Here is a 27,649-nt window from a genome sequence, read left to right as displayed (position 1 = left end):
ACGAGCTTCTGCAATAACTCAGGCTTGATATCTGAAGAAATGGGGCACGTGTATCTGCATCTGCATTTGTATAAGAGCTGATAGGAACACCCTCTCTTAGATGGCCTATGATAGAGTTTTCTTTAAAGCCTGAATACACAGCAGAGAGGAGGTGCAGCAGCCCAGTGTTCTCTCAGACCTCTTGATTTACTTCATGCGGAACGATTATTATGGAACTTTTGCCCAAGGATGGGGACAAAAAAACTGCTTACCCCAACTTTAAGTGCACAGTCATGGTGTTGTGCATACAGTATGCTTTCTATCAAAGATAATGGCAAATTTGCACATGCAATAAGTTTGTGTACTCTGGTCTCTCATATAAGGATTCTATTGCAAAAGAAAAACTAATGTCACATAAAGTTCATATACAATAATGTCCAAGCTTCAGATTCAAGGAGGTAAATGTATCCCTTTATTTAAATGTTTTGTCATTACAGGTTAAGGAAGACTGTTTTTACAGTTAATCACATTAAATGTGTTTTTTCTTAAACATTTTGTTGCAACACAAGCAAAACCTTTATACAATGTTTCGTTTTACTTGCCATATATGCATTTTAAGATTGCACATGAATAAGAATAAATACATAGAAAGAAACAAATGATCCATGAATCGAGTTGAGCTTGTTACATTTGAAGCAGTGTATCTACGAACACAGCGGCATCTGGGCAGTGTTCATCTGACTGGCCACTGTCACACGGCAACATCCTTATCTGGTACACACACATGCGCACGCACACACACACACACACACACACACACACGCGCGCACACACACACACACACATACACACACACACACACACACACGCACGCACGCGCACACACACACACACACACTGAGCCAACATCTCCAAACCCATACACACATGCATTCACTCTCTCAGTAACATCCAACATGCATCCATGAATGTACAATTTGCAGTTTTACCTGTATCCAAATCCACATTTTAGCCACACACACAACCTTCACACAAACATACGCACACACCCGCCCAGTGAGAGAGAAATCTGCTGTGTCAGGATCCTCTGAGTGTTTGGCCCCAATATTCACATCACAATGACTTTCTGTGTCTCTGCTCAGCTCACCGGATCTCCTCGCGGGACCGACAACGAAATACTGGAACAAATCTGCACTGGAGAAACCCCTGCCCTTCCTTCACACACACTCTCGTGGGCTCCTTTCTTTTCTTTTCTTTTTTTTACCCCCCCCCCCCTCCCCAATCAGGTTAGTGTTTATGTGTGTTTCTTTTTATTGTGCTGATGAGCTCTAAATGATTATGCCTGGGAGTGTGTGTGTGTGTGTGTGTGTGTGTCTATGTGACTGACTTTATATGTGACAGTTCTCCACAGTATAGAGGTCCATGTCTGTTTTTTTTTGCATGCTTAAAGAGAAATGGAGCCGTGGGATCAGGTGGGAGAGATTGACGAGCCTGCAGCAGCTGATTTGGAGGCTTTTTTGTTCAACAAGTGACATCAAAAGGAAATGGGAGGAGCCAGTTACATAATGAGCAGTTCAGTTGTACCTCAGTCAGTCTCGGCTCCAGAAGTTATTTGGCGTAAGTGCAGAGCAGGGGAGCAGTGTGTGTGTGTGTGTGTGTGTGTGTGTGTGTGTGTGTGTGTTCAGGAGAGCGGGGGGTGGGGGTGGGTGTCAGGATGGCTCATTCATGAACCTGCAGGTACGGCTGTTTTTCACACGGCAGGTCATTGACATTGGTAAATGGGCTGCACGTACTCCGGTGGGAAGTAGCCCACGCGTCCATGGCAACGGCCCCTCCAGCGCAGCGAATCAGAGCAGTCAATGACTTCGATGACATCACCACGCAGGAAACGTAGCTGGGAGGGGTGTTGAGGAGTGAAGTCGAAGAGAGCGTGGGCATGATGGGGACGCTGTGGGTCAGGGACGGAGGAGAAGAAAGTTCATGAAAAATGTACATCACAGCTTTTGATAGAGACTGTAAACTCAGCCAAACTCTAAGGACAACACCATCTACTTCAAAAGGATTCACAATATCATGGAAGATAGAAGAACTAATGCATTAGAGCATTGCTTCTCTCCCCCGTGCTGCAGACTAGTTCCAGGCAATGACACGTTTGGAAATCAGCCCAAAAAACAGCCGAATAATCATTATATCATTTCTGTGGCTGTTATAAAAGATTTCTGCAAAAAAAATAAAAGTGGCTGAACTTAAAAAGAATTGTTAGTCCTTCTGGTAAATTTGCTTATTCATTTCCTTGCCAAGAGTTACATGCGGCCTGCTGAGCTCATCACAAAAACTTTAAACAGGAAGAAACTGCTAGCCTGGCTGATTTTGTTAGTGTTGGACCTGGTCAAGCTATCAGTTCCTTTCTGTTTCTTAGTCTTTGTGATGATCTAAGCTAACCAGCTGCTGCCTTTAGCGTCACATTTATCATACAAACACAGCAGTGGTATCGTTATTCACTCAGCAAGGAAAAAATACTCTCTAAAATATCAAACTATGCATTTATCCCACATGAATGCACTAAATCTTTCTCAACACTCCCAGGATATGAAAATATCATAACACACAGTAAGTTGGGTTTCTATGTTGCAAATAGCTAATTAATATTAGTAAGACTATCCATGGCACTATTTTAACTACACAAGCACAACAACAAGTTCAAAGCCGTGTCTCCAAGCCAAGTGGCAAATCACCGGACGTCACCCACAAGTTTATAAACTGCTGTTGTAAAACCTTGAGTCTGACATTTTGGCCCTCACTATTTTGTTTTTTTGGGGCCAGAGGTGCCGCCACCTGCCCGAGGTGGGGAGGATCTGGATCTGACTCAATATGACTGAGAACCCGAGGACACAAATTTAAAAAATTTCCCCTCAGGGATTAATAAAGTAACTACCTACCTACCTACCTACATATACTGGAAACCTGACTGCGCCACTGGCATGTCAATCAAATCAGATTTCCCCCTAAGCTCTCTTTAGGCCTAGTATCTAATTAATTATGGACTAATTTTCAGATCACCGGGACACTCATCAGAAAGAGGGAATTTAGATAATGATGCTCTTGGAATGGGAGGCCATTAGAGCCAGAGGATTTTTGAAGCTGGCACCTAGTGGCCTCAGTGGTATTACACGTTAAGGCACTTCTGCATTCGCTTCATTTTTCAGATGTGGGGACTCCGTCCATTTTTATACGGCCTATGGTTTCTCCTGTTTCTGTAGTAACATCCAATCTCACAGTGCCACACATGTTTTAATGAAGCCTGGTATAAATGGATTATTTTTCTTTTGATGCTCAATTGCTGCTGGCAAACAGCTTTTAGGTCCATTAGTTATGCATCTCTACCAGGAACAGGGGCAGCTGAATTTTTCAAGAAAAGGAAATTGTTCCGTAAACTATTAAAGTTTTGCATGATTTAATGACAATTAAAAAAATTGAAAATCATGACCCATCCCTATTAACCGAAGACATGTATTTCAATCTAAACAATATTTATGTGCGCCAATGTTTTTTAAGCTTCTTATTTCATCCATGTTATTTCAATCTATATTTTTCACAGACACTTTTTCATCACAGTTTGAATACTGGCAATATTGTTTTCAAAATATCTCTATTGAGAGTCTTCTCTTTGTTTTGGAGAATTTCTCACTCATTGAATCGAAAAATTCATGCTTTTCTTATCATCTGGAAAATAATTCCACAGCAATGATCCAGTAGGTGAAAGTTCAAACTGAGAGGAGGTTCTTTGAAGCAGTTGTACTTGTTAACTCTACAGTGTTAAAACAAAAGAAAAGAAAACAAGAATACCAACAGGTGCTGCTAACAGTTAAGATGAGTTTCAGTGCCTTTGTAAACAGTCTGTGCTCAGGTTAAGAAACCAGTTGATACTGTTTCCATTTAATAAACAATGTATTCTTAGTTTCCATAAAGTACAAATTTATTTTATTTATCTTTTTCATTTATCTTTTATTTAGCCAGACCACAGTCAGTCTGATCATTCATATTGAATATAAATCCTGCCGGGGAGTTCTTAACAAGTCGTAGTAGTACACAGACAGAGCAAAAACCTAAATAGTTGGTGATGATAAATACTATTTTCCACTGATTAATCCTAGTTATTATAATCCCTATTGGGAAACAGGTCTGTACAAGCTGCCACAAGATTACAATGACAATGACAGTTGTGTTATATATACAGTTCTTACTTATGATAATGTATTTCATGCATTCATTGGAGAAATAGTGTCTTCGGATTTGGCATATCGAAATTCTTCAACATTTTAACAAGTAACACCTCAGCCAGGTGTGACTCAGGGGAGCCTGGCTCTGTCTAACTGGAACATAATCGACCTAACAGCACCTCTCAAGTCCACTGATTTACACATGAATTCTCTTTTGTTCATTGTGTCCAAAAAGTTCTGGTTTTACGGGAAATTATGTGCAGGATTGTTTCTGAGCCAGACGTGCTGTTTCACTCTGTTTCCAGTCTGTGCCAAAATAAATTTGCTGGCTCCATCCGTAATTATGGTACAGACGTGAGAGTGGTATTGATCCTCTCTTAGCTCTCATCAAGGCAGCAAACAACAGCATTTCCCAAACGTCCAACGATTTCTTCATAATAAAAAAATGCCATTAGCTTTTAGCTTTTAGGTGTGTTTCATATTGTGATACTTAAAAAAACTAAACGACCAAATGAGTCTGACAAACTGACACTCACACATGTGAGACAGAGTCAGTGGGCTATGTGGCTTGACAGACAGGCCAACAGGGAAAGTGGCAGTGAGTTCACATTTCCATTTAACACCTTGGACATGCTGTCACTCCCACTCCCGTCATGAACACCGACAATTTATGAAATGTGACGTCAGTAATCTGCCCTGTTAGGTCGGAGATATACCTGCTTTAAACTACTTGTTTGCTTACACATGATGGCTGCCTCGCATATCCTGCGTCAGTTAGGAGCGCTGCTTGTCCTCAGAAATGAATGCAACGTATAAGTAACACGCAACGTAAACATGACTGGTAAGGGCGTAAAATAATAATGATAATGATAAACTTTTTTTATATTCATTTATTTATTTATATATTTCCTGAATTTGAGTTAAAATAAGCCCTTAAAACAAAACAATGCAACCTATGAATTCAAACAAGTCTTAAAATCCAACAACACAAATAAGAAATAAAACATAAAAATGGAGATGTGACAGTCAGGCACCTGCAGAACGAAATGGAAACAAGACAGAGACTCTTGCATCCGTTCATAGTGGAAAACGATGGAAAAACACAGCGTGGACGGTGCTGATGTTTTTCTCCCTGTGATCTCAGAATCAGGAAAGTCGTGACCCCCTCGATTGTAACCATGTTTATTGTTTACATCAGCCTTCTAGTGGAGGCATCGAGTAACACGCCGAGTACAGACGCAAGTATGTGTGCAATAACGACACAAACGCACGGTTCGACATGTTATCTGTGGTCTTAGGTTTATTGTTACTATACCGAGACGTTGGACTTTCTTTTACTTTTTGTACTCACTGTGCTCTTACCTGACAAAAGCTATTTTGTAAATGTAGGCCAAATCTCAATTAGAGAAGATGGATTGCTGCGACACTTTGTGGTTTGAGCTGATAAACAGCACATGGTTTTCATAAAAATCCCACCATGTGCGGCCTCGTGAAACGTAACAATCAGACTGCGCAACTCCTCTGGTCATAAGCTTTGTTCAGCGTTTGGCTCCACGTGGGCTTTATCAGAGCAGAGCAGATTTAAACAAACGACAGAGCTGCAATTTCTGGAGGTCATGAGTGAGAAAAAGAGAAATAAAGTACGACATAGAGAGAGACAGGTATAAAACACAAAGCATTAGATTAATGTGTGCAATGGCTGGATGAGATAGTTAGACGCTCTCATACTGTCTGAAAATAACAAACAACAGTAATATGTCTGCTGCTGCGGTTGTTTGATGGCAAACCTGAACTGCTCTCAGTTCAATCCTTAGATGCTGCGCTCTCTCTGTCACTGTGTCTTTCTTTGAACCCACTAAAGTAGTGTTTTTCTTCTCCCCTGATAGTGGGCTGCCTCTGATCTCTGTTGACTCATGAAGTAAAAGCAGTTTAAGAGAGCAGAATAGAAGTGGCTATTTTAAGGAGAGCATCTCAAACTTAACTAACCTCCGAGCTGTCAGCTGCACTCCCACAGAGGAGAGTGGATGTGATATGAACTGCGAGGGAGCTGAGAGACTGGAAGGAATACCAATAGTGTCTTTTTTTTTTTCGTGTGTGTGTGTGTGTGTGTGTGTGTGTGTGTGTGTGCTGTAGTTCTAGGTTTTATTGCTGTGAACTGCTGTCTTTGACAAAGGCTCACTATGATCCAAGCAGAGATAGACACACACACACACACACACACACACACACACACACACACACACACACACACACACACACACACACACACACACACACACACAAACACACACAAACACACACACATTAACTAGACAGCAGGATTAGGATGAAGAGACACAGACATAATCTATCAGTCCTATAAATCTATAAAAACCTTCCGGCCCTTATACTTGATTGTTTCTCTGATCTAGTCTAGACTTCTAGCTTGTGTGGGTTGTGTGTGTGTTTGGGTGTGAGTGAGCATGTGCGTGCAGGCCTCTGTTTGTGTGTGAGTGTGCATGCCCAGTCCTGTGTGTCTTTTTGTGTGTGTATGTGGAAGCGTGTGAAGGAAGAAGCCATTCATTTTTCTGTGCCAGCCTGCGAGGAGCGATTGTTTGGACGGTCCATCAGTACGAGCTGCGCTCCGCTGCCCTGTGATCAGCGTCCTCTTCAGCACCCACTCCCACTGACAGTGGAACAAATTACTCTCTAACATCAATGGACTGCAGCTTTGTACTCGATTGGTGTCTGCACACACACGGGGGGGCATTTAAGGCTGTTAAAAAAAAATGGCCTCTGCGACTGCCTGTGTTTGCGTTTGGAAAAAGTGACAAGGTGGCAGAAAGAGGTCCAAGTTTGCACGAAAAGGGATTTCTTTTTAAGAGAAAGCTTATGACATAAGGACACAACGATATTAGGGATGTGTTCGGGGGAAAAAAAAGACAAAGAATGATTTCCCATTCTGCCATGCTGAGATAAGAAGCTATCTCCAGTCATGTAATGAGCTGATGTGGAATTAGCTTGGAAAGGCGAACCACACAATAGGAGGGACAACACAAAAACATGATTCATGGACTCAGATTAAACCACTCAACAGACTTCTGTTCACGTCTGTCAAACTGATCCATATGGTCTTTAATGCTTCTTTCTAACACTTGTGTGAAAGGAGAAGATGTATTGGTGTGATGTTAACAGGAGAAGTTGCTATACTATTAATACACAGGCTTATAAAGAAAGAAGAGAGCTGCAGAATGGATAGATGGGATTTTCAGTAAAATATACGAGGCGTGAGATATGACAACTTGCCATTAAGGTTTCTTGTAATCAGATCCGCTGGGCAAAGAGTTGAATTCACCATTTTCAAGCCATTTTTAATACAAAAGTGGCGTTGCTCTTGCAGCTCATGAAATTGTAAATTAGAGTCAAACCTGCCTTTTCTGTGAATGTAGCAGAACCTCAGTGAGACTAAAGACACTCGCTCCATGTGTGTTATTACACACTCTGCTTCTGAAAATACAGTGTACTTATATTGAAATCACAAAGACCAGAACCGAAAGCCAAACGGAAAGTTATGCTGTGTTCCAAATGATACTTCCTTTAGTACACTAACAAATAGTGTACTATCTCAGCATGTGACCTCAGCATGTGACTCCATCACCCGCCAAAATATCTAAAGCTTCAATTATTTTACCAAGAAATCAACGTGTTTTTGTACAATCTGTTTTATCACACTCAATAAACACTGATTCTTCTGTCAAGCAGTAGTAGTGAAAAAAAACAGCTGCAGCTTCCTCAGATGCCTTAATATGAAAATTCTTTACGTCGGTGGCCCCGCCCCTTCCTCTACGTAGCCAACATGGCGACGGTTTAGGGTGGAAAGTGTCCAACGTTTCACACTTCTTTTTTGGACCGTTTTGAGTGCATCATCCTGGTACTTGTAGTGCACTGCATGTTTCTGCACTGATGCACTTAGACAAGTGAGTGTAAGTACACAAGTACACCATTTGGAACACAGTCTCTGACTGTGGCTCCACTATTGTTGCCATGATCATGTTAAGAAATTCAATGAATCATTTCTGGAAGTGAAGCAAAGCATCAGTGGAGTAAGTTTTAAGATTGTATGCAAACATCCTCAGCGAGAGGCAGTGGGTGTTGGAGCTTTGTTGATGCCGAAGGCCAAGACAAAAGCCCACACACAAGGACCAGTTGACTGTGATCTTCCAGTCAAAAAGCCAGTTGGGACCCACTAAATGTAATGTTTCATATGTGTTTTTAATGTGCAGATCTACGAGGGAAACCAAGACCACTGAATTGTAGATATTCTTGATGTGCCCAAACGTCTGAGAAGCAAGTGCAGAAAAGGTGAGAGGGAATTTGTATGACTGTGTCCTTTTGCTGTATTTCTTCTTCTAGACAAAACCAAAAGATAAAACAGACTTTATACTAAAGCACGGAAGGCGGTAGAAATAAATTGATTTATTCTGAGTTAATTTGAGATAGGCCCACAATAATGTCTCCCTCTTTGCTGATGTCCACAGAAATAACACCAAATTAAAACAATTACGAACAGGAAACACAGACGTAAAGGTATGACCAAGCTGCTGGGATCTCATGTGAAAAGACAGACCTTTTTTTAAGGCTACACAGTCATGTACATAAACACAGCACCTTCAGCATGCCAGCCTCCGCTCCGGGCCATGTCGTGATTCAGACATATTATCTCCAGGACATGTCAGAGCAACATGGTGACCTGCAGTGCAACAAAATCACAGGCAGTGGGCTGAAGATGGAAGGATACAAGGATATTGTGTGTAGCCTGCAGTAAAAGCAGCTGGTTAAATGCCATTAAAGTGACTTCTATATTGTTAGATTTTGCTACTAAAAGGTCAAATAGACAAATAAAGCATTGTGCTGTAGCTAAACAATCACAAATGTTAATGCATGTGGGTGAAATTCTTTAAAAACTAAATCATGTTTCATCTTTTTTTTCTGTATTGGTTCATTAGTTAACGCCAGATTGCAATATGTGCAACCCAATAATGGATATAACCTTCATTTTTTAGGACTATAACAGTCATGTATGTAAACAAGGACCACATAGCATGAAACCCTTATTAGATCTTAATATTAATATGCAGCAGCAAGGTGACCTATGACCATATAATTCAGACTTGAGGCAGACTAATACAGAATATCATCCATGTGAGCTTTAAACGAGCACGCTCCTAATGAGATAATATTATCTGAAAGGCCTGCAGGAAAATCACAGTGTATAATATAAAGACTGAGTCCAACTCTGATCTCTGTATGGAATTGACCTGCAACTTGCCTCATAGTACAAATGAAATATCACACAAAAATTAAATAGAATGAAATGAAAGAGGAAAATGTTATTTTTTCATTTGCTAGTGCAGCAAGAGGCTAATATGGTTTATACATTTTGATGAGATGGCCTTAATAGTGTCATACATACTGGCAATGTATGCTTTTTACTTTCATTTTAGAGCAGTAACTCCATATAGTTCTCAGCATATTCAGGGTCCCGTTGAATGTTCTTAATAGATAAGAAGAAGTCTATAGATTACTAACTGATCAACAGAAAATTAATCTGCAAATATTTTAATAATCATTTACATCATTATTTCTTTGGGTTTTTGACTACTCAAGTTGAATTTGCAAATGCTTCTTTTGGCTCTGGAAAATTATATTGGAAATTTTGTTGGACCATTTTCTTACATCTACGAATTTAATTAAATTATTAATTGATTAATGCTCATAGAAAAAGTTGATAGTTGCAGCCCTGCTAAAGATTAGATAAAGACTTGAGTGGATGCTCACTGGTGGAGCAGCTGAAAGACATGGGTGTTGTGGCTCTATTCTTCTTCTTTAAAGTAAAACACACCAGGCATTTAATCATATTACCTAAAAACAACTGAATACTCGCTGCTGCCTTCTTATACCTGCTTACTTATTGGGAATGCAGATCAAATTGCCTGTGTCATCTTAGTAAAAAGTAAAAGAGAAAATGAATGGAGAATAAAACAGCAATTAAATTAACAAGCACAAACAGCCTGTTGAAGACTTCAGTCTGTTTTACACAATAAGTGCCGATAAAATAGGAAACGAGTGCCGCATCAGTCTGAGTGCTTCATCCAGCGTTTATATTTCACTTCAGGAGTCTCGAAGGAAACGTAGCAGTGTGTTTTACTGGGCTTGAGTTTATCACAGAAGATAGAGTCGCGGTTTTGAATGAGCTGTTTGAGCAGATGGACAGAGCAGTTATTGGTATTATGTTATTATTAGCCCAACCACGAGGTCAGAGGTCATCACACCAGCTCCTCAGTTGAGAACCCAGGACAATTGGTGCTGGTGATGTTTTTGCATAAAGTACTGCATGAGCACATAGCCAATGAAATTCTCAGAAAACCAAAATGCTTAAAAAGACCTGCTGTTGTTTTCTTATGTTGCTCCCATTAAAGAGATTTAGCTCGTCACAGTATGTAGGACTTTATTAGCTTCCCATGGGACGGCCTTCGTTGTCCTCCGTTTAACTACCATCATAACGCCCTGCAGCTAAACTCACCACTTGCACCTGCTCCAGCTGCATTTCTTCAGACAACCGAACACACTCTGCAGCATCTCCAGTGATTTGGAAACTGTTTAGGAGCGAGGTAGGTTGCTACTAAACAAGACCTAAATTTGTGAGACGCTGCTTGGCAAAACAAAAAGCCTATTTTTAGGTTCAGAGCCTGTCAGGCTCCTCTGAAGATTCCCTGCTCCACCAGGTGAAGTACAGCAGCAGTCTGGCTGCTCTGCAAACCCTCCCTGAATGATTCAAAACTTAGGATCAAACTCATCTGTTATGGCAATAACCTCATCTAAAGTTATAAAATCAGGCTTTAAAAAAAGAGTTGAAGAGATGTTGTACTTTATTCCATCACACTTGCATATGAAGGGATGAAAAGACCCTTCATCTGAAGGACCAAATGCATTGAAGTAAAGCTCACGCACCACAAAGATCAATAAAATGTGCATCATCTTCAAACACACATAAGACTCAGTCCAGCTTACATATTCAACACATTTGATTTATGTATGCGTTATCACTGATTCTATAGGGTTTACTGCAGTGATTCTGATACGTGACCTTAACTCGAGCCAGAATACTAAATGAGGAAAATAAGAGAAATACAATGTGCTACCGTGCCAGTCAATTTGTTATTTCCTCTCTCACTTTAGTTCTAATAACAGCAATGACTCATTGGCCACCAACCTCACTTCCTATCTCATCATCTGTAAAATATCACAGAGCAGCAGTGACTGGCTATCTGCGCGCCAACACCTCAGATGCCAGGGCCTCTTCACTTCTTTTTCTTTACTGCAAGCTGCACAGAGAGCTGATTGTTAAATGGAAGGTTCGATTTTAAAGGCGAAATGAGGGAGGAGAGTCAAAGCAGCGGTCACAAACAGATCCCTGCTGCAGGTTTGAAAACAGACCGTAACACTCATGATAAAGCACCTGGATATAATTATATTCTGTTTTAGAGTTGCAGTGTTTCTTCAAATACCAAAGTGCAGCTAAAAATGAGAAACAGCTTCAGCATCTTTCACAATCAAACTTTCATACCATCAATTTATGAAATACAATTCACACATCAATGAAAAAAACACCTGATGAAGCTGAAGAAATCAGAGCAGAAGTTAAATTGTAGAATACATCCTGCATTTTTATCAGGCTTTTTGAGACTTTTCAAACTCAAAAACATCAGAATTGAACAATCATTCCAGTTTTTGATCATCTGTATTTCCACCAGTAGTCGAGCTGATGAACAGATAACCACGTCACCCTTGGCCATGGAGTTCATCTTAGACTGTTACATTCATCTTAATCTTTTCTTTGAAACATGAGCGCTGCATATAGACTCGTCACCGCAACTGATTAAGACGTATCTGAATGAGTAATGTGACGTAAATATAATGTGTCATGTCTTCATCCTGACTCATGGAGAGCACAAACTGAGATGTAGATAACATTAAGTGCAATATGCTCATGTCAATTACTTATGAGCAGTTCCATGTGGGGATAGGTGTTGCAGACATTACGCAGAAAAGTTTTGAAATAAACTAACCTGAGGCCTGACAGTTAGCGTATGTTTATATTACTCTCGTGTTGTTACAGTTGGGAAAGAGCACAAATGTTAAAGCGGCTGCTAACATTTTTTATTCTGGACAAAGTCTTCTCTGCTTAACTTGACTGCAAGTAAGTGAATATATTAATACTGGAGGTCTGGCGAGGGTCAGGTCTGACTTCCACTTTAAAAATATGTCGGGTGCATAATGAGTTATGAGATTTAATTTTTTTGGCAGAAACAAACTGACTTCATGGCATAATTGTGCTGAAGTGTGGAAAAGAGCAGCCGCTATTCATTGCTGTAACAGATAGGTCAAAGAGAAGAATTGCCCTGGGAATGGAAGTCTTAAGCCATGCTAATAAGACTGTCTGCACAGAAACTCAGCAGTCTAACATGCTCACAATGATAATACATTTACAACCATCTTAGATGAGCATATTTGCATTCCAACCTTTGCTAACTAGCACAAATATACCGGCACAGGTGAGCCTAATGTTTGATCAAACTAACTGATTTCACATTTGAAAATATAAACCCATTGACGGTACCACATATCAAGGGTTCACAATCATACGGATATAAATGTATGTACTAAATTTCATGGCAACCTATCCAGTAGTTGCTTGGACACAGCCATGTGTAAAAGTTAGTAAAGCATAGAAGTTTGGGCGTTTGATCCTCTTTGAAAATAGTGTCTATTGATAGAGGTGATAATCAAAGCAATGAAAGATACATTTTTATAGTTTAAATACAAGAAAATAATAGATCTGTCACATGGCAAACAGTAAGTAAGCCCCTACATTTATCACACCTTCAAATCCATAATCAGGAGTTGCAGATTAGGTAACAAATGTTATGCTTCGGGGTTAATTCAACTATGAATTCTGCATCATATCAAAATGTGCTTGAGGATAATGTGAGACCTGAAACCTGAGAGTCGAAGTTGAACCAGAGGTAGACCTTTCAACAGTACGATGATCCAAAGCACACAAGCAAGTCCACCAACCAAATGCTCGAAAAGACGAAATGGAAGGTGATGAAACGGTCTCGTCAAAAGCCAAACTTAAATCCCACTGAATGGTTTTGCAGGGGCTAAAAAAAAAAACAACAAAAAAAACAGGCACTACATGCAAGAAGAATTATCAAACATCTTTAACTGAAGAAACTGAAATACTGTCGCGTAACTTATGTGGCGGGCCAACTGAAATCTGAGCCAAGGAATCTCTGCCAGCATGGCTAAAGACAGAGGTAGCCTCCTTCACTGGTTCTTTTATCATGACCTTTGTGAAATGAAGAGCCCAGAAGTAGTACTTATGTTGTACGTTGTATGAGAATATAAAAAAATATTATTCTGGAAATAACCACCAAAAACAGCAACTAGACCAAACGCACAAGCTAATCAGTGAGAATGCTTGCAGCACTGACTGTCATTGTTAGATTTCTGATCGTCCCCATCCCCTCCCTGTTGGAAATCAAATATGATCTCCATGTGGCAGCTCACTCGGGCAGATCACTGGCGTGTCACTTGTCTCGGTCTTCAGTGCAGCACAATCCTAATGAACGGAGGCCTATTCTCAGGTGCGTAGCCGCACACGTGAACATGATGTGATCAGTATTAGCACACGGCTGGCGTTACAGTGATACCGACATGCTGTCATGTCAGGATGGCTGTGGATCAAATCCCTCCAGAGTCACTGGCCTCGCCCGGGGGTACGGCTCGCCTGCCACTCCCAGGAATAGTTACCGTGTGATGTCATCTTGTCGGCATAATGACAGTAACAACAACAGCTTTTCTCTTTGTGGCACCATCATGGGAACTATTTGTCATTTATATTTTCTCCTTCTAAACCACACAGAAAGTATTACTCGGTTACGCCCGTCTTTTAAAGCTATTTAGTTACTCTACAACAGCAGGTTTTGTGTCCAGCGTTATTAAATAATCTATCTATCTATTAATTATTCAAGAGTATATGACACAGAAAAGAGGCTTATTAGGTGTCTGAATCATAGAGCGAAGTAATACTGTGCCCAAACTTGATGTAGAGTGACATAATCAGGACTGATGCAAATAAGTGCCTTAAAATCCGTTTTCTTTAGTGCTGCTAAGCTCAGTCCCTCTGGCTCGGTGTCGAAGATGACTGATTTGGTTCAGCTCCAAACTGGTGGCAGTCCTGTGATCTTTCATTACAAGCTGCCCCTCCACGTCAAACCCTGCTGCTGCACTCACAGCAGTCCAGAAATTTCACCAACAAATGGAGTGTTCCCATAGCTGTCGGTGCCATTAAAAAAAAAAAAAAGAAAGAAACTGCTTATATCTTAAAGTCACAGTGAAATGAAAAAGAATAACTTGGGAAGCTTGTTATGTTTGTCCTGACATACTGATTTGGTAACGGATAATTCACTGTGTCTTAAAGTCTCCTAACAAAATGCATGGCAGTATGTACAGAGGGAAGGGGAATGAGACTGACGACAGGAACAGATGTGTTTTAAATTGTTCAGGGAGGAGATTTAAAGTGACACTGTGAATGGATTGAGTGATGCAAACAGAGACATACAGAGCAGAACTTCCTGTTAATCTCAGGTATGAACCACATATTGTAGGGGAAATAAATGTTCAGTAAAAATTAAGTAAAAACTTTTACTCAAATTAATAACTAAAGAATATTTTAGGCTTAAAACAAGATGATACAATGCAGACAAAGTCAGTGAAGAAATGGGTAAAGATGATGTCAAGCTAACTTTTGTAGAATTATTATTTGCTGTTAATTAAAACTTTTGGTTTTTATTGTTTTATGTGATCTCTTTATAAGCCTTTTGAATTAATTACTGAAGATAGATTAAATGAAATTAATATTAAAATAATGAACTCGCCCATTTCCTTCTAGTATATCGCTAAAATAACTAAATATTCTGCAGCACAGAACCAGTCACAGTTATATTGCAGCTGCAGGAAGAAAATACTGTCAATGTAATTTCGTCTCAACAGTGTATATTTTTGTTTTTTTCTAAATGAATATTGTTTGACATGACATCTCAGTAATTTTTGGTGCCTAAGTCATATTCTTGTGGCTTCTTGAAATTCTTTGAAATCTGTGTCTTTTGCTTTAGTTGCTATTGTAAAAAATCTAAATGTAAAGAAAATGCATTTACACATGTAGGTACATGCTCACCCTGGCAAAGTGCTCCGGGTCTCTCAGAAAGACCGTCCTTTCCTTTGCGATGCTGTTGCTATGGTAAAACTCCACCAGCTCGTTCAGCGAGGAGAAGACCTCGTCCCACACGTAGTACTGAGCGCAGCGATCCTGCAGCACCTTGAAATGCTGAACGTGGTCCCCATAACTGCAAAATACAAAAAGGAAATTATTAAGAAAAGAGCATCAATGAAAATGTGTGCTGGCTCGTAGTGTATAACCGAAGTAAGCTCATAGAAATGATGATCAACACATAAGAGTAAATCATTATAGATGATGAAACGTTTGGCTTTTCTTGAAAAGTAAAGAGCTCAGAGTTGATGTTGTCAGAGTATAAAATGTTGCCTTAAAATATGTGTCTAGAAACAGACACTCAAGAACTGATTAACCCTGGACAGATACAGACTGACAAACCAGCACATTTAGCAGGCAACAATTTAATTCAGATTTATTTATACCTGTGTGATACCAATGACAAGTGACAGGGATGCTTTACAGAACCTGTAGCCTGAACCCCCCTAGAGAAAACACAGTGGCAAAGAAAACTTCCCTTAAAACCTCCAATCGGACTGTTTTCAGACTATTGAATGGGCGGTTCCACTAATCTATGGACTCAAAGGAGCCAAACAAACCTACTGGTATGTTCAAGAGACACATGACCGTTGGAAAGTGGGCGTAGAGGCGAACCACACCTTTGTTATTTCAGTAAAAATGATAGACCCGTGGTTAACGCTGTGACACATTTGTAGTTTGGTTAGTTTTAAACACCAAAACTTCTTGGTTAGGTGTGGGGAAAGCTTTTGGTTATAGGCTTACAATAAGTACTTCACTCCCCTCATGTAAGTAACATAACAAACCTTATGTTACCTAAAAACATTTCACTAGTTAACTGATATATAACTTTAAAAAGTAAATGTTGACTTTTGATTTCACTTGGGACACAACCAGCAGTTTTCTGGATAAAAGTCTTGTTTGATTCATCCAACCACCCTCAACCTGCTTCTGTCTTTGTTGCTCTTTATACTTCTTCGCCTACTATCCTCTTCTTATCCTGTGATAATTACTATGGTGACTAGAGTTCACATTTACTGTAACCTCCTGGCCTACAAGCAGGTGCAGTTTGCCCGACTTGTCCATGTATTTGGGACAGATGTGTGATGATAACATCCATTTGATATGCTGTGGGTGTTTTAATAGGAAGAAACGTAGAACAAAACCCACGTAGGGAGGGACAACCCAGTTTTGTGCTGACCCAACGTTGCAATTACACATTTTGATGGAAGACTAGTTGGGGGGGACCAATCTCCTTGGCGCCTCACTGTTTGTCCCAACTCTCAAAACTCATTAAAACCTTTAATATGTGGTGTTGTTCATATGAAATAAAATATGCCTCTACAACAACATGGTTAATTTACTCTCAAAATTGATTGGGAAAAAAATGTATGCATTTATTGGAAGAACTTCTGTCTTATAGTCACAATGTTTTTCAATTTAAAGTGGTGCATTTGCTCAGTTTAATGTCTGTTTTATGATTGTTTTTACCAGACCAGAAAGCAGTGGTGGAGACGGACACACCTTTACCTTTTTTTTTTTTTTTTTTTTTTAACAATAGATTACAATACTTATGGACCAGCTATAGACTGGATATAAAAATGGACGTAGCTTCTGGGTCTGAAAAGTGAAGCCAATATGGCAGTGACTTAAACTACAATACCACTAAAGGCCACTAGGAGTTGGCTCAAAAACGCTCCCGGCTCCATATTCAACTTCTCTCATGAAATATAAAATAATGGGTTTTTTTCAGGAGTCATCTTGTCTTTCCCTAAATCCACTCCTTCTGATCAGTGTTCTGAAAATAATTCAATCGATGATAGTCCTCAAAATGCAGGATATTTGCGGGTGTGTCTGGTTTGATTGACAGGCCTGGATGCAGTCAGGTTTCCAGTGCAGGTGGACGGATGTAGTGTCCTTAGTTTCCCCATCCGATTGAGTCAGATCCACGGCTCGCTCCTCCCCAGCTCGCCTAAATATGTTCACCTCTGGCTCCAAAAACCGAGATGGTGATGACGAAATGCCAAATTCAAACCAGCACTTCACAAACCAATGGGTGACGTCACGGTTGCTGTCGCTTGGGATCAGCTTTGGGTTGATACCAACACTCTTGGACTTATGTCTGCAAAGCTTCCCCTTTAACTGCACAGCTGTCAGCTGTTGGAGCTGGCATGCGTTCAGCGCAGCTCTTTTGGTTTGTCTCCATAAAATAATACTATTCTTGTTGTAGTTTATTTTTTCAACAGATTGAAATTGAATCTAAATGAAAAACCTGGCCAACACAGGTAATAACAGACAATTTGAAAACAGACTAGAAAGCTCATTTGGCCGCTCCATTTATGAAGAGAATCCCTCACTTGTGTGAACCCAGTGCAACCTTATTTTAGCATGTGCCGTTTCTTGGAGTGAAAAGAGCAGACAATGACATTTACGCTCTGGGCCTTCTGTGCAAAGCAGATGTCAAACAAATAGAATTCAATTTATATTACTTTTTACAAATCATCCCACATAGTGTGATGCAATTAGAAAATTCACAGTTCCATTATCTGTTTTATGCCTTTATTTGTAAGAATCTCTTTTGCAGCAGTTATCTAGGAACATTTCACATCATATTTTGATGAATACGAGCTCGCAAGGAGAACAAAAATAATTTTGTGTAGCTAAATAATAATAAAATAAAGCCAATGACAACAACAGAAATAGCTTTAGTGTTGGCGTGCATGCCTTGTTGTTGTGATTAAAAGAGTTTGGCCAGTATTCATTGGCAATCATACCTGCTCCCCTGTCCTGCTCGGTGGTGGTTGCTAAGTAACTTGCCAGCTTATCTCTAGAAATCTGGACATCTCATCGTGATTACACGGTTATATAACTGCATGTAATATGGAACAGAAATCAGCACAACACCCCCATATTTCCAAACACATCACAGAGTAGGTGTGTGTGTGTGTGTGTGTGTGTGTGTGTGTGTGTGTGTGTGTGTGTGTGTGTGTGTGTGTGTGTGTGTGTGTGTTCGGCTTATGTTAATAACTGTTGAAAAATGTCGTCTGAGAGGAGAAAAAGAGCGGTAAACATCCTCTTCGCCATGTCTTTTTCTAGACAGCGTATGTTTAAATATCGCCAATAGATGATGCATCCTTGTTGTAGAATAAGCACAATGTGTGGTTTAAACTGCACTAAACTCACATATGCAGTCTGATTGGCTCCGCTTCGAGCTCACAGAAAATAAATGAGCATCAGCTTGTTGCACCCAGAATTCATTTCTCTATTCAGACACTGAGCCCTGTGAACAAGCAGAGCTGACTCCCTGATGACTGGATGGCATTCAGCTACACCTCCACCCTGGCCTTCTTTCTCTGCTGCCTTCTCATTTTCACCCTGAGTGTCCTCATTTCTTTCTTTCTCACCATCAGTCAGACTCCCTAAAATGAAGAAACCGCAGTGGGGGAAAAAGCAGCTGTACTTTTTGGCTAAAAATATTGATTCAATCAAATGTGAAGCTCTTTTTTGACAAATTTTTGGATTGACGTAGTACAGCCTTTGAACATTGACTCATTCTGGTGTGAGTAGCAGTCCTTATTTCATTTTTTTTTTTTTGCTGTGCCTGTGGGTCTGTTGCACTCACTATTGCTCCATTATCTGACTTTTATCTAACTTCTCTCCGTATCTCAGCCCCTCTTGTTATCTTCTCCACCGTGCCGTGTGTCCATCGCCTCTCTTGATTCAGCCTTATCCCCCACTGACTCCCACATACATGCAAAACGAAATTGCGATCTTAAAGAATGATCTCTATCAACCCAAACACTGTCCTCAGTAGTCTGGTACCCTCTGCTGCACCCTACTGGTGGGGCTCTGTTACTGCCGCCTTCTGTCCGATTTCTCAAAGACAAAATAAGTGTGGAGGTAGTGGGAGGTGAAGAGAGAAGAGAGTAAGACAGGATGAAGGCAGAACATGGACTTTCCCTTTAGTGGATTCACCAATGTAACATACAAAGAAACATATCACTTATACGGAAGAATAGAAGGATATAAAGTGTCATTTTAAATTGTGCTACAGCCTAGTTACCATTTCCTGCAGCTGTTATGTAATAGTATCAACGCCATGTCTAGCTTTTACTCCTTAAAAATTGTGAAAATACCTAATGTATTTCCAGAAAAAAAAAGCCAGCACTCAGGATGTGAGGAAATAAAACTTCAAAATGTAATCCTTAATTTAACAAAAGAAGCTTTAATTGTACAACACATACAGCCAGATTGCTTCACATACAACATGTTTTAAAATAAGAGCAGTGGGGGTAAATTGTGGGTCCATCTGCTTGTCGCAAAAATCAAACCCAACAGTTTTAGTGGCATCTTCATACACTGACAATAATCCGTTCACATGTGTCTTGAGCAACACTTGAAGCACAACATCACATCTTTACACTCAATTCTTCCACCTCTATCACTGCAGTAGTAAGACAAATAATAGGGAAAAATAATGCCTTTTGAAATCAAATTAACTGTAAATAACAATAAAATTACTGTGAATAACAATCATAAAGGTACATCTTTAATCCAAACTGCAAATTACAAAAATGACAAATACTCACTGCTGCTCATATTTGGAGTCATTTGCATTATTATTATTATTATTATTATAATCAATTGTCAGATTGTGGTCAACTCTAATGCAGTCCAATATATACCAGAAATAATTTGTAAAAGGAGAGAGGAGAGAAATAATGTGTAATGTTAGCTATCAGTATTGGGTGATGTCATGTCATATTGATGATTTTATTACTTTTTACCCAAAGAAAGTAGAGAACCAGTTAGCTGTAATAAAGCAGGCATCTGTCTCAGCTTGATCACACACACACACACACACACACACACACACACACACACACACACGCACACACACACACACACACACACACACACACACACACACACACACAAATCAGTCTCTCCAAGTGCCCTCTCATCTCCCTGATCCAGTGTAATTAAGGCCCACAGCGATAGAGAGATTATGTTCTTTTTCCAAGTAAAAGGAAATGAGAGAGAGAATATACAGTCGGAGAGAACGAGAGTGAACGAATGAAAGAGAGAAATTGAAATAGATGCAGAGATAGAGCTCCGACAGATATACTGCAGATGAGGAGAGAAGTTATTCTTTAAAACTTTTACTGTGAGCCAGCACAATCCGAGATGCGTGAAGGTCATCCGTTCATCTTTCTCTCAACTTCCTCCATCAATCCATTCTCACTTCCCTGTTCTCGCCCTCTCTCTCATTCTGCCAAACCCCCTTCTCTAATCTGCTGTTCAGTTTCTAAACCGCTGCAGATGTCTAGAATAGTTCACACAGTCACAGTGACACCTCCAGCTGTCAATTTAACTCTGTGACAGTGTGTGTGTGTGTGTGTGTGTGTGTGTGTGTGTGTGTGTGTGTGTGTGTGTGTGTGTGTGTGTCTGCGTGTGTGAGAGCCAGTGTGCCGCAAAATCGCAGATGACATCATGGGTTTGTGTCTATCTGTTGGTGTGTGTAAATGTCATATTTCATGTAGTGCAGGGCTGAGCATATTTGGCCATGAGTGTGTGCGTGTGTGTGATTTTTCAAGTGTGTGTGTCAACCTGTCTTTGCACGTCAACCATGCATGTCGGTGAGTGAGTGAAGGCTTCAAGTCTTGTGCCATTAATAAAGCATCACCTGTTTCAAAAGATGGGTGAGGTGAGAGGGAGGAAGTGTGTGTGTCGTGTGTGTGTCGTGTGTGTGTCGTGTGTGTGTGTGTGTGTGTGTGTGTGTGTGTGTGTGTGTGTGTGTGTGCGCGTGTGTGTGTGTGTGTGAGGGCAGACAGAAAGCTGTGATGGAGCGAACGAGGTGAAGAATGATAAAAGATGTTCGGTGGAGGCAATTAAGTGGAAAGCGTGTTGACGTGTGTGTGCTGTGCTGCAACTACTTATGCTATGTATTTAAATCATTTAGTCATTCGTGTCCTCCTGAAACTTTGGACCAGAGCTGCTCTCAGTGGTTGATAATAGTTTTGGGGGAGCAGAGCCAAAGAGTCAGTGTTTCCAGTGCCCATATCAGCTTTTTACTGCCATTCCTGTAATATACATTTAAGCTGTCATAAAATATTTTCTCAGAGCCAAGGCTGCTTCAAGGGAAGGAATAATCAAATTGGTTTAAATACATTGCAACTAACAGCCAAAGGGACACAGGTTTCCCGTTAAGTAGGCTAAAGGTAATTGACTTTGGCAAGAAAAGAAATGCACAACTATGTTTTGGGTTAGGGTTAGGGAAGCACTTTTGAAGCCTTACTCAACCTGTGAAAAGTAGCATTTTACCTTACTCAGCTCTCTAAACGACAAATCTGGTTCCACTCTCTGAATATGAAGCTACAGCCATGAGTTGGTTTCCTTCACTTTGCACAAAGATTGCAGACTGGTGGAAAATGGAAGCTAATGTCCACAGGTTACAGAAACTACACCTCTAAAGCTAAAGGATGACAGGCAGCAATTACATTTTTGAACAGGAAGGTGATAAGATCAGACTACTGTCATGTTCTAAAGAAATTCAATATGTTATGGTTTAACCATTTCATTAAACTCCTACTTAACACTGGCATTGCTTTTCACCTGCTGTAGGAAGCTCTTGGAGAGTAAAAGAATGATGTTTAAGGCTGAACTTACAATATTTTTCCTGGACTGGTAAGATAGATTTTATAACATCAGTAGAACCATCGGGCATACCCGGAGACACTGTAGAGGACCGCTGCATCGGTGGGGCAGTGAACCATAAGAAAAAAACATAAATTTTTTTTGTATTGTCCTTGTCTGTCTCCTTTCAGGTCTTCTCTGTGTGCACAGAGTGTGTTGCAGCCAAAGAGTCCAGGGCTGGATTTATTTCCTGTTATGCCTCTCTGTATAACTTAACTGACAGTGTTGGTTTTATGAGGGGCTCAATTAGCTTGTCCTCGAGCAATCTACCACAAAGTAGCAAACAAACCAGGCACACTGACCTTATTTGGACAATTATTAACAGATCGTTAGTGCAGCTAACGACAGCACAGAAACATTTCAAATGTTGTTGATATATGGTTTTTCTATGACTGTTTTCTTGCATATACGGTCTCGCCAGAAATCAAGATAAGCAAGCCATCACGTAAACTATTGGGTCAACAATTCACCGTTGTTTTAGTTGTTACACTCCTGGATAAAAAAAAAAAAGCCAACTACAAACAAACAGCAGAGCACAAATATGCAAAATTCAACCAAACTGGTGAATCTCTGAGAGCCGGACTGAAGGCAGGCTGCCTGGGAGCCACCGTGACTCACCATAACCTCTTAATGTACAAAATAGTATTACAAGACGGGATTTACATTTTTTTTTACACGTTGCACCTTAAAGAAGGGTTTAGTCATACAGTAAGTGATCTGGTGCCTGTTGTTTTATAGTATTTTTATGGTTTCAATGTTGTAAATTGTTTGTGTTGTATTTTTGTGAAAAAAAAAAAAAAAATTGTATGTAGGGTTTAAGTTGTTTGTGCCAGGATAACCCCAAGCTAAAGACAGTCATAATTTAAGATAGCACTTCATTAATCCCCAGGCGGAGAAATTTGTGAATATGAATATGTGAAGACAGGCCTTGTGAGGCTAAACAAAATGATGAATTCATGATTTTCTGACACACGATTGCTTTTTGTTTATACTGCCATTTTTTTTAGTCGTGCTGTCGATCATAACAATAGAAGGACGATAGAAAAAGCAGAGGGTAGAGTATGGATTGAAAAAAAAATGAGAGAAGTTACATAAAAAGCAGATAGTTAACAGAAAGGAGGAGACCCTAGAGGGTTCGTCTCCCAGAGGACTGGCTGGTCTCATTTCAGCTCCACTGTCAGGATGAGAAAACAGAGAATTACAAAGTTTAATCATCCACCCCCTTCATCCGTCAAGCTTTTCCTTCTCATGTCTGTTTTATCTGCTGTTGCTGATCACTCTTTTGCTCTATCTCTCTTCCTCTCACTTTATTTTTCTCCTCCTCTGTCTATTTCTCTCTGGATTTATGTCCCCGTCTCTCTCAAGTCTCTCCCAGTTGTGTTTTGGTCAATGAACTGTGGTATTAAACTGTGCCAGTGTAAGCTGTGGTGTAAGCTGTGTGTGAGAGCTGTGGTGTAAGCTGCGAAAAAGCTTAACTGGAGCATTATAAACAACAACAAAAAAGAAGACCATCCAGACCAAAAGCAGGAGCAATAATAAAAGTAAAACAAAATAAAACAGAAATAACTAATCTTCATTTGGGATATTTCCAAACCCCATGGCACCCTTTATTTATTCATTTTATGCAAACAACTTTTAAAGGAATAGTTGTCTTATTCACTTATTTCACTTATTGAAAGTGAAAATCAGGTTTCCGTTATAGGGCGGGGCATAGTGTCCTCGGGTTTCCAATCAGATTGAGTCACATCCACCGCTCACTCCTCCCCAGCTCCTCCAATTATGGTCACTTCTGGCTCCAAAATAGCAACGGCCAAAAAGTCAAACTCGAGTCTTCATAATGGCAGTTAACAAACCAATGGGGGCCGTCACTGTTGGTCACTGCTTGGGTGGAACAGCGAACTGGGCTTGTCCCAAAGCTAACAAATGACCTTAATTAGTCGTGCTATTTGGTTGATTATATGACCTTGAAAAGTCAGGTTAGCTTTTTTATCTTATCCCTTTTCACAGTCTTTGTGTAAAGCTAAACTAAGCTAAGCTAAGCCAAGCTAACTGTTGACTTTAGCTTCATATTTACCATACAGACCTGAGAGTGGTACTAATTCTCATCCAACTCTCCACAAAAAAGAGAATAAATATATTTCCAAAAACTCCCATTTATGCTTGATTTAGAGATGCATAAAAAGACACAATTTAAAGGAGAATTTCATGGAAAAAAATGTTTTATGCACCCTGCACCACCTATTATTACCAAAGTGATGTTGCATAACTTTGCTTGCTTACTTCTTAACTCTGACATGCATATTTTAGACACATTTTATCCACATGCCACAATTTATCTGACTAAAATAAGCTAATGTACTTTTTCTGAGGTTCATCAAGTGTGAAATTTCCCCCCAAGTCACGACATTCATGGGACGTTGAACCCACTTTGTGTTCCTTAAAGCTCAGAGAAGACTGCAGCTGTAAAATAAGCATAGCCCACAGGGTCTGTTCCCTTTAATGGTTCCTCCTTGGAGTAATGTCCCTGAGAAGAGACTAATGATGACTGATGACAGGGAAGCTGAATGAGCAGCAAGTAAGATTCAGCCAGTGGAAGCATGAGTCAGTGAGATCTGGGGCCATGTAAAAAATGGTGGCATCCACAACTGAAGTGCAATAAGCAACAGACAAACTGTTTGTATAAAGGCATCATGTCTATTGCAAAGTGTTTAACCTGAGCTGGATTGCTTGAATTGAAAACAACAAAGTACAATAGAAGACCACAGCAAGTCCCATAATGACTGATTGCACACATAAGGATTCACCAACGTATTTGGGGATTTATATATACATGACTGTCACACAAAAGTGTTGTTCAATGCAAACAATATCATTGTAAGTAAATGTAAATTTTTTTTTTAAAAGAAATCCACAAATATAAAAATATGGTTTCCTATTTTGACTGGATACGAAAGAGACACCTGATTGCTAATTTCCTGTTGAAAAAAAATATATATAAACGTAACAACATCCAAAATTGTTTTTGATGAAAATAATGTTTTGGATTTCAATTATATATATTTACAACAGCAAATATTTATATGTGCATCAGAAATACATTTATGAATCTTACTTTTATATATGTGGATATTTTTTTTACATTTCTATACAACAATCAATATTTTTGTGTGCATTTAAAAATCCCAAATATATTTGTGAATCCTTCTGTGTGCATTCATTCATTGTGAGACTGATCTGACCCCATAGAGCACTTTTGTTGGTTACTGAAGTACTATAAATCTTATACAAGGTGAAGAAAATTGAATACAATAGACCAATGATTGGGGAGGTGTTATACATTTTTTGAACAATAATAGAAAGTCCCTTGGATAAACCCCCAAATATCAATTGTGAATGCAGAGCTTCAGCCATCGCGTACACTTTTATACACACAAAATGGTCGACACGCATCTGGTTCAGACAAACAAGTTTAAATTGTGAAGGCAAAGAAAATGTCTTTTGTTGTCACGACATTCCCCTTCTAGAATACAAAGGCCACAGGAAACGCAATTGTTTCCATGCTTGTGTGCATCTGCATAAATGACCACAATACTGATCACAACAAAATGTGATAAAACCACAGTGAAGAGCTATGGTGAGACAAATTTAGCTCTATCACACACACAAAAAAAATCACTAAAAGAAAGTAAGAGAAGGAGACATCTGCTCTTACAGTTTTGCCAAAATAATACTGTTTCAAGGGGGAAAATATAGATGAAGCCCTTGATCAACAAAATCATGACAATTCCGTGTCATTGAAATAATTAAAGGTGAATTGCAACCTAAAATATTGTAAATCTTGATTGCATTCACTTTCCTTTAATGCACATTGTCTGCTTTTGCTTCAGTTACTGATTCCCTCGAATCTCTTTTGATGACTCACAGCACAGTTGTTACTTTCAGTGAGTTCCATGTGTAGGTGGACTGACTTATATTGTTAGTGATTGTTGCAAAGTATGAAGGAGGAAGTGCAATTTTCCATTGAAGAAAAAGTGAAAGTCACTTCTCTGCAATATTTTGGAAAGTACCCAGACAACAAAATGTAACCAGGTATGCTTCAAAAATAAAACGGATCCAAGTTATAGGTTTCTGGAAAACTCAGAAAAGACCAAATACATCCTTTGGGTGCATCTGCTGCTGACTAAAAGAGAACAGGGAAAACGCCCAGCTAGGCAAAAAATTCCTCATCCCTCTCTGTAAAAGTCGAACTTGGCATCACTTTGCTTCACTTTCCAAAAATAAGCTACTAAATAACCCATTGGGACAGTTTCACTGGCATAGTCTGAAACTAGTCCCCTGCCACATATTCCATCTTTCAAAAGGTATTCAGAGGCAAATGCTGTTTTAAATAAAGCTCCCTGTGTTCTGCATGTGGTCAATAAATTGCAAATTTAGGCCACAAAATGCCAAAATAATGGATGATTTTACACCTAAAAATGATCCCTTTAATGGTCACACTGGGGCACACTGAGGACACCAATGTCCCGTCCTTTGTATTTTTTCTAGGAAATATTTAATAAACCTGTAGGGAGTTTTCATCCTACACTGTGCATGTTGTCATATTTTCTTCTTCCCTTAAATTTGACTGCATTTAGGTCTACAAATAAAAAACACGTTTTATTATTGTACTCAAAGGCGTTCACTTCAATTGCTGTCCTGTGAAAATTAAGCATCGTGCAACATTGATCAAGTTCACCAAATTGCTGCACAAAATCAAATAGAATTAAAAACAATCAGATAGCTTTTAAATAATTAAAAACAAATAAGACATCAAACAAAATGAAAAAAAACTAAAAACAATATAAAGCCAAAACTACACACAAACAAACCATAATTGATACTGGGGAAAAAAGATAAAATTCAAAATAGATAGTTGACTTTTAGATCATCCTGCGGAATATGTAATCAAACACTTAAGCTAAAAACGTAAAAATGCATATTTTAACATGTGCAAATAGGGGGCAAGTTTTTTTTAATAATGGCTTCAGAATTCTGCTTTTTTTTCTTTTTTCTTTTTCATATTAGGCATTTCTGATTATTTAAATACACTGTAAAGGTTACCAGGTCCACAATGTTCATTAACCCAGTAACTCTTTTCTTATGATTAAGAATGGACATGAGGGGTGAGAAATCCAACAGAACAGTTAAGGACAAAAAAAAAAAGATTATGTTAAGATGTCTTTATACATACTGTTGATCCTTCAATTAGATATTTGCATGATGGTCTAAAGTGGTTTAAAGCTACATTCATGTCTGCGAGAATGAATTTGTGTTTCTCTGTGACTTCACAGTAACATTTAAAGCTAAAAGTGTAAAAAAGAGGGAAACTAACACTTTCTGTAAAATCTTTGATCAAACATAA

The 27,649-nt window shown here is 39.4% G+C and overlaps 1 protein-coding gene across 1 annotated transcript in view; it reads right to left on the bottom strand.

Moving 5' to 3' along the window:
- Nucleotides 1–428: 428 nt before the first annotated feature.
- Nucleotides 429–27,649, bottom strand: part of grapa (GRB2 related adaptor protein a) — a 37,510-nt gene continuing 10,289 nt past the window's right edge. The window contains exons 4-5 of the mRNA XM_069149720.1: nucleotides 15,481–15,649; nucleotides 429–1,927 (exon numbers count right to left, since the gene is read on the bottom strand). Of these exons, the coding sequence (XP_069005821.1) occupies nucleotides 1,742–1,927; nucleotides 15,481–15,649 (355 nt within the window). The 3' untranslated portion in view covers nucleotides 429–1,741. The remainder of the gene's footprint in view (nucleotides 1,928–15,480; nucleotides 15,650–27,649) is intronic.

Source organism: Embiotoca jacksoni, unplaced genomic scaffold, assembly GCF_022577435.1.
Source record: "Embiotoca jacksoni isolate LCO1_2020_lvr unplaced genomic scaffold, fEmbJac1.0.p SCAF_15, whole genome shotgun sequence".
Taxonomy (NCBI): Eukaryota; Metazoa; Chordata; class Actinopteri; family Embiotocidae; genus Embiotoca; species Embiotoca jacksoni.
This window is presented reverse-complemented; position numbering and strand designations above follow the sequence as displayed.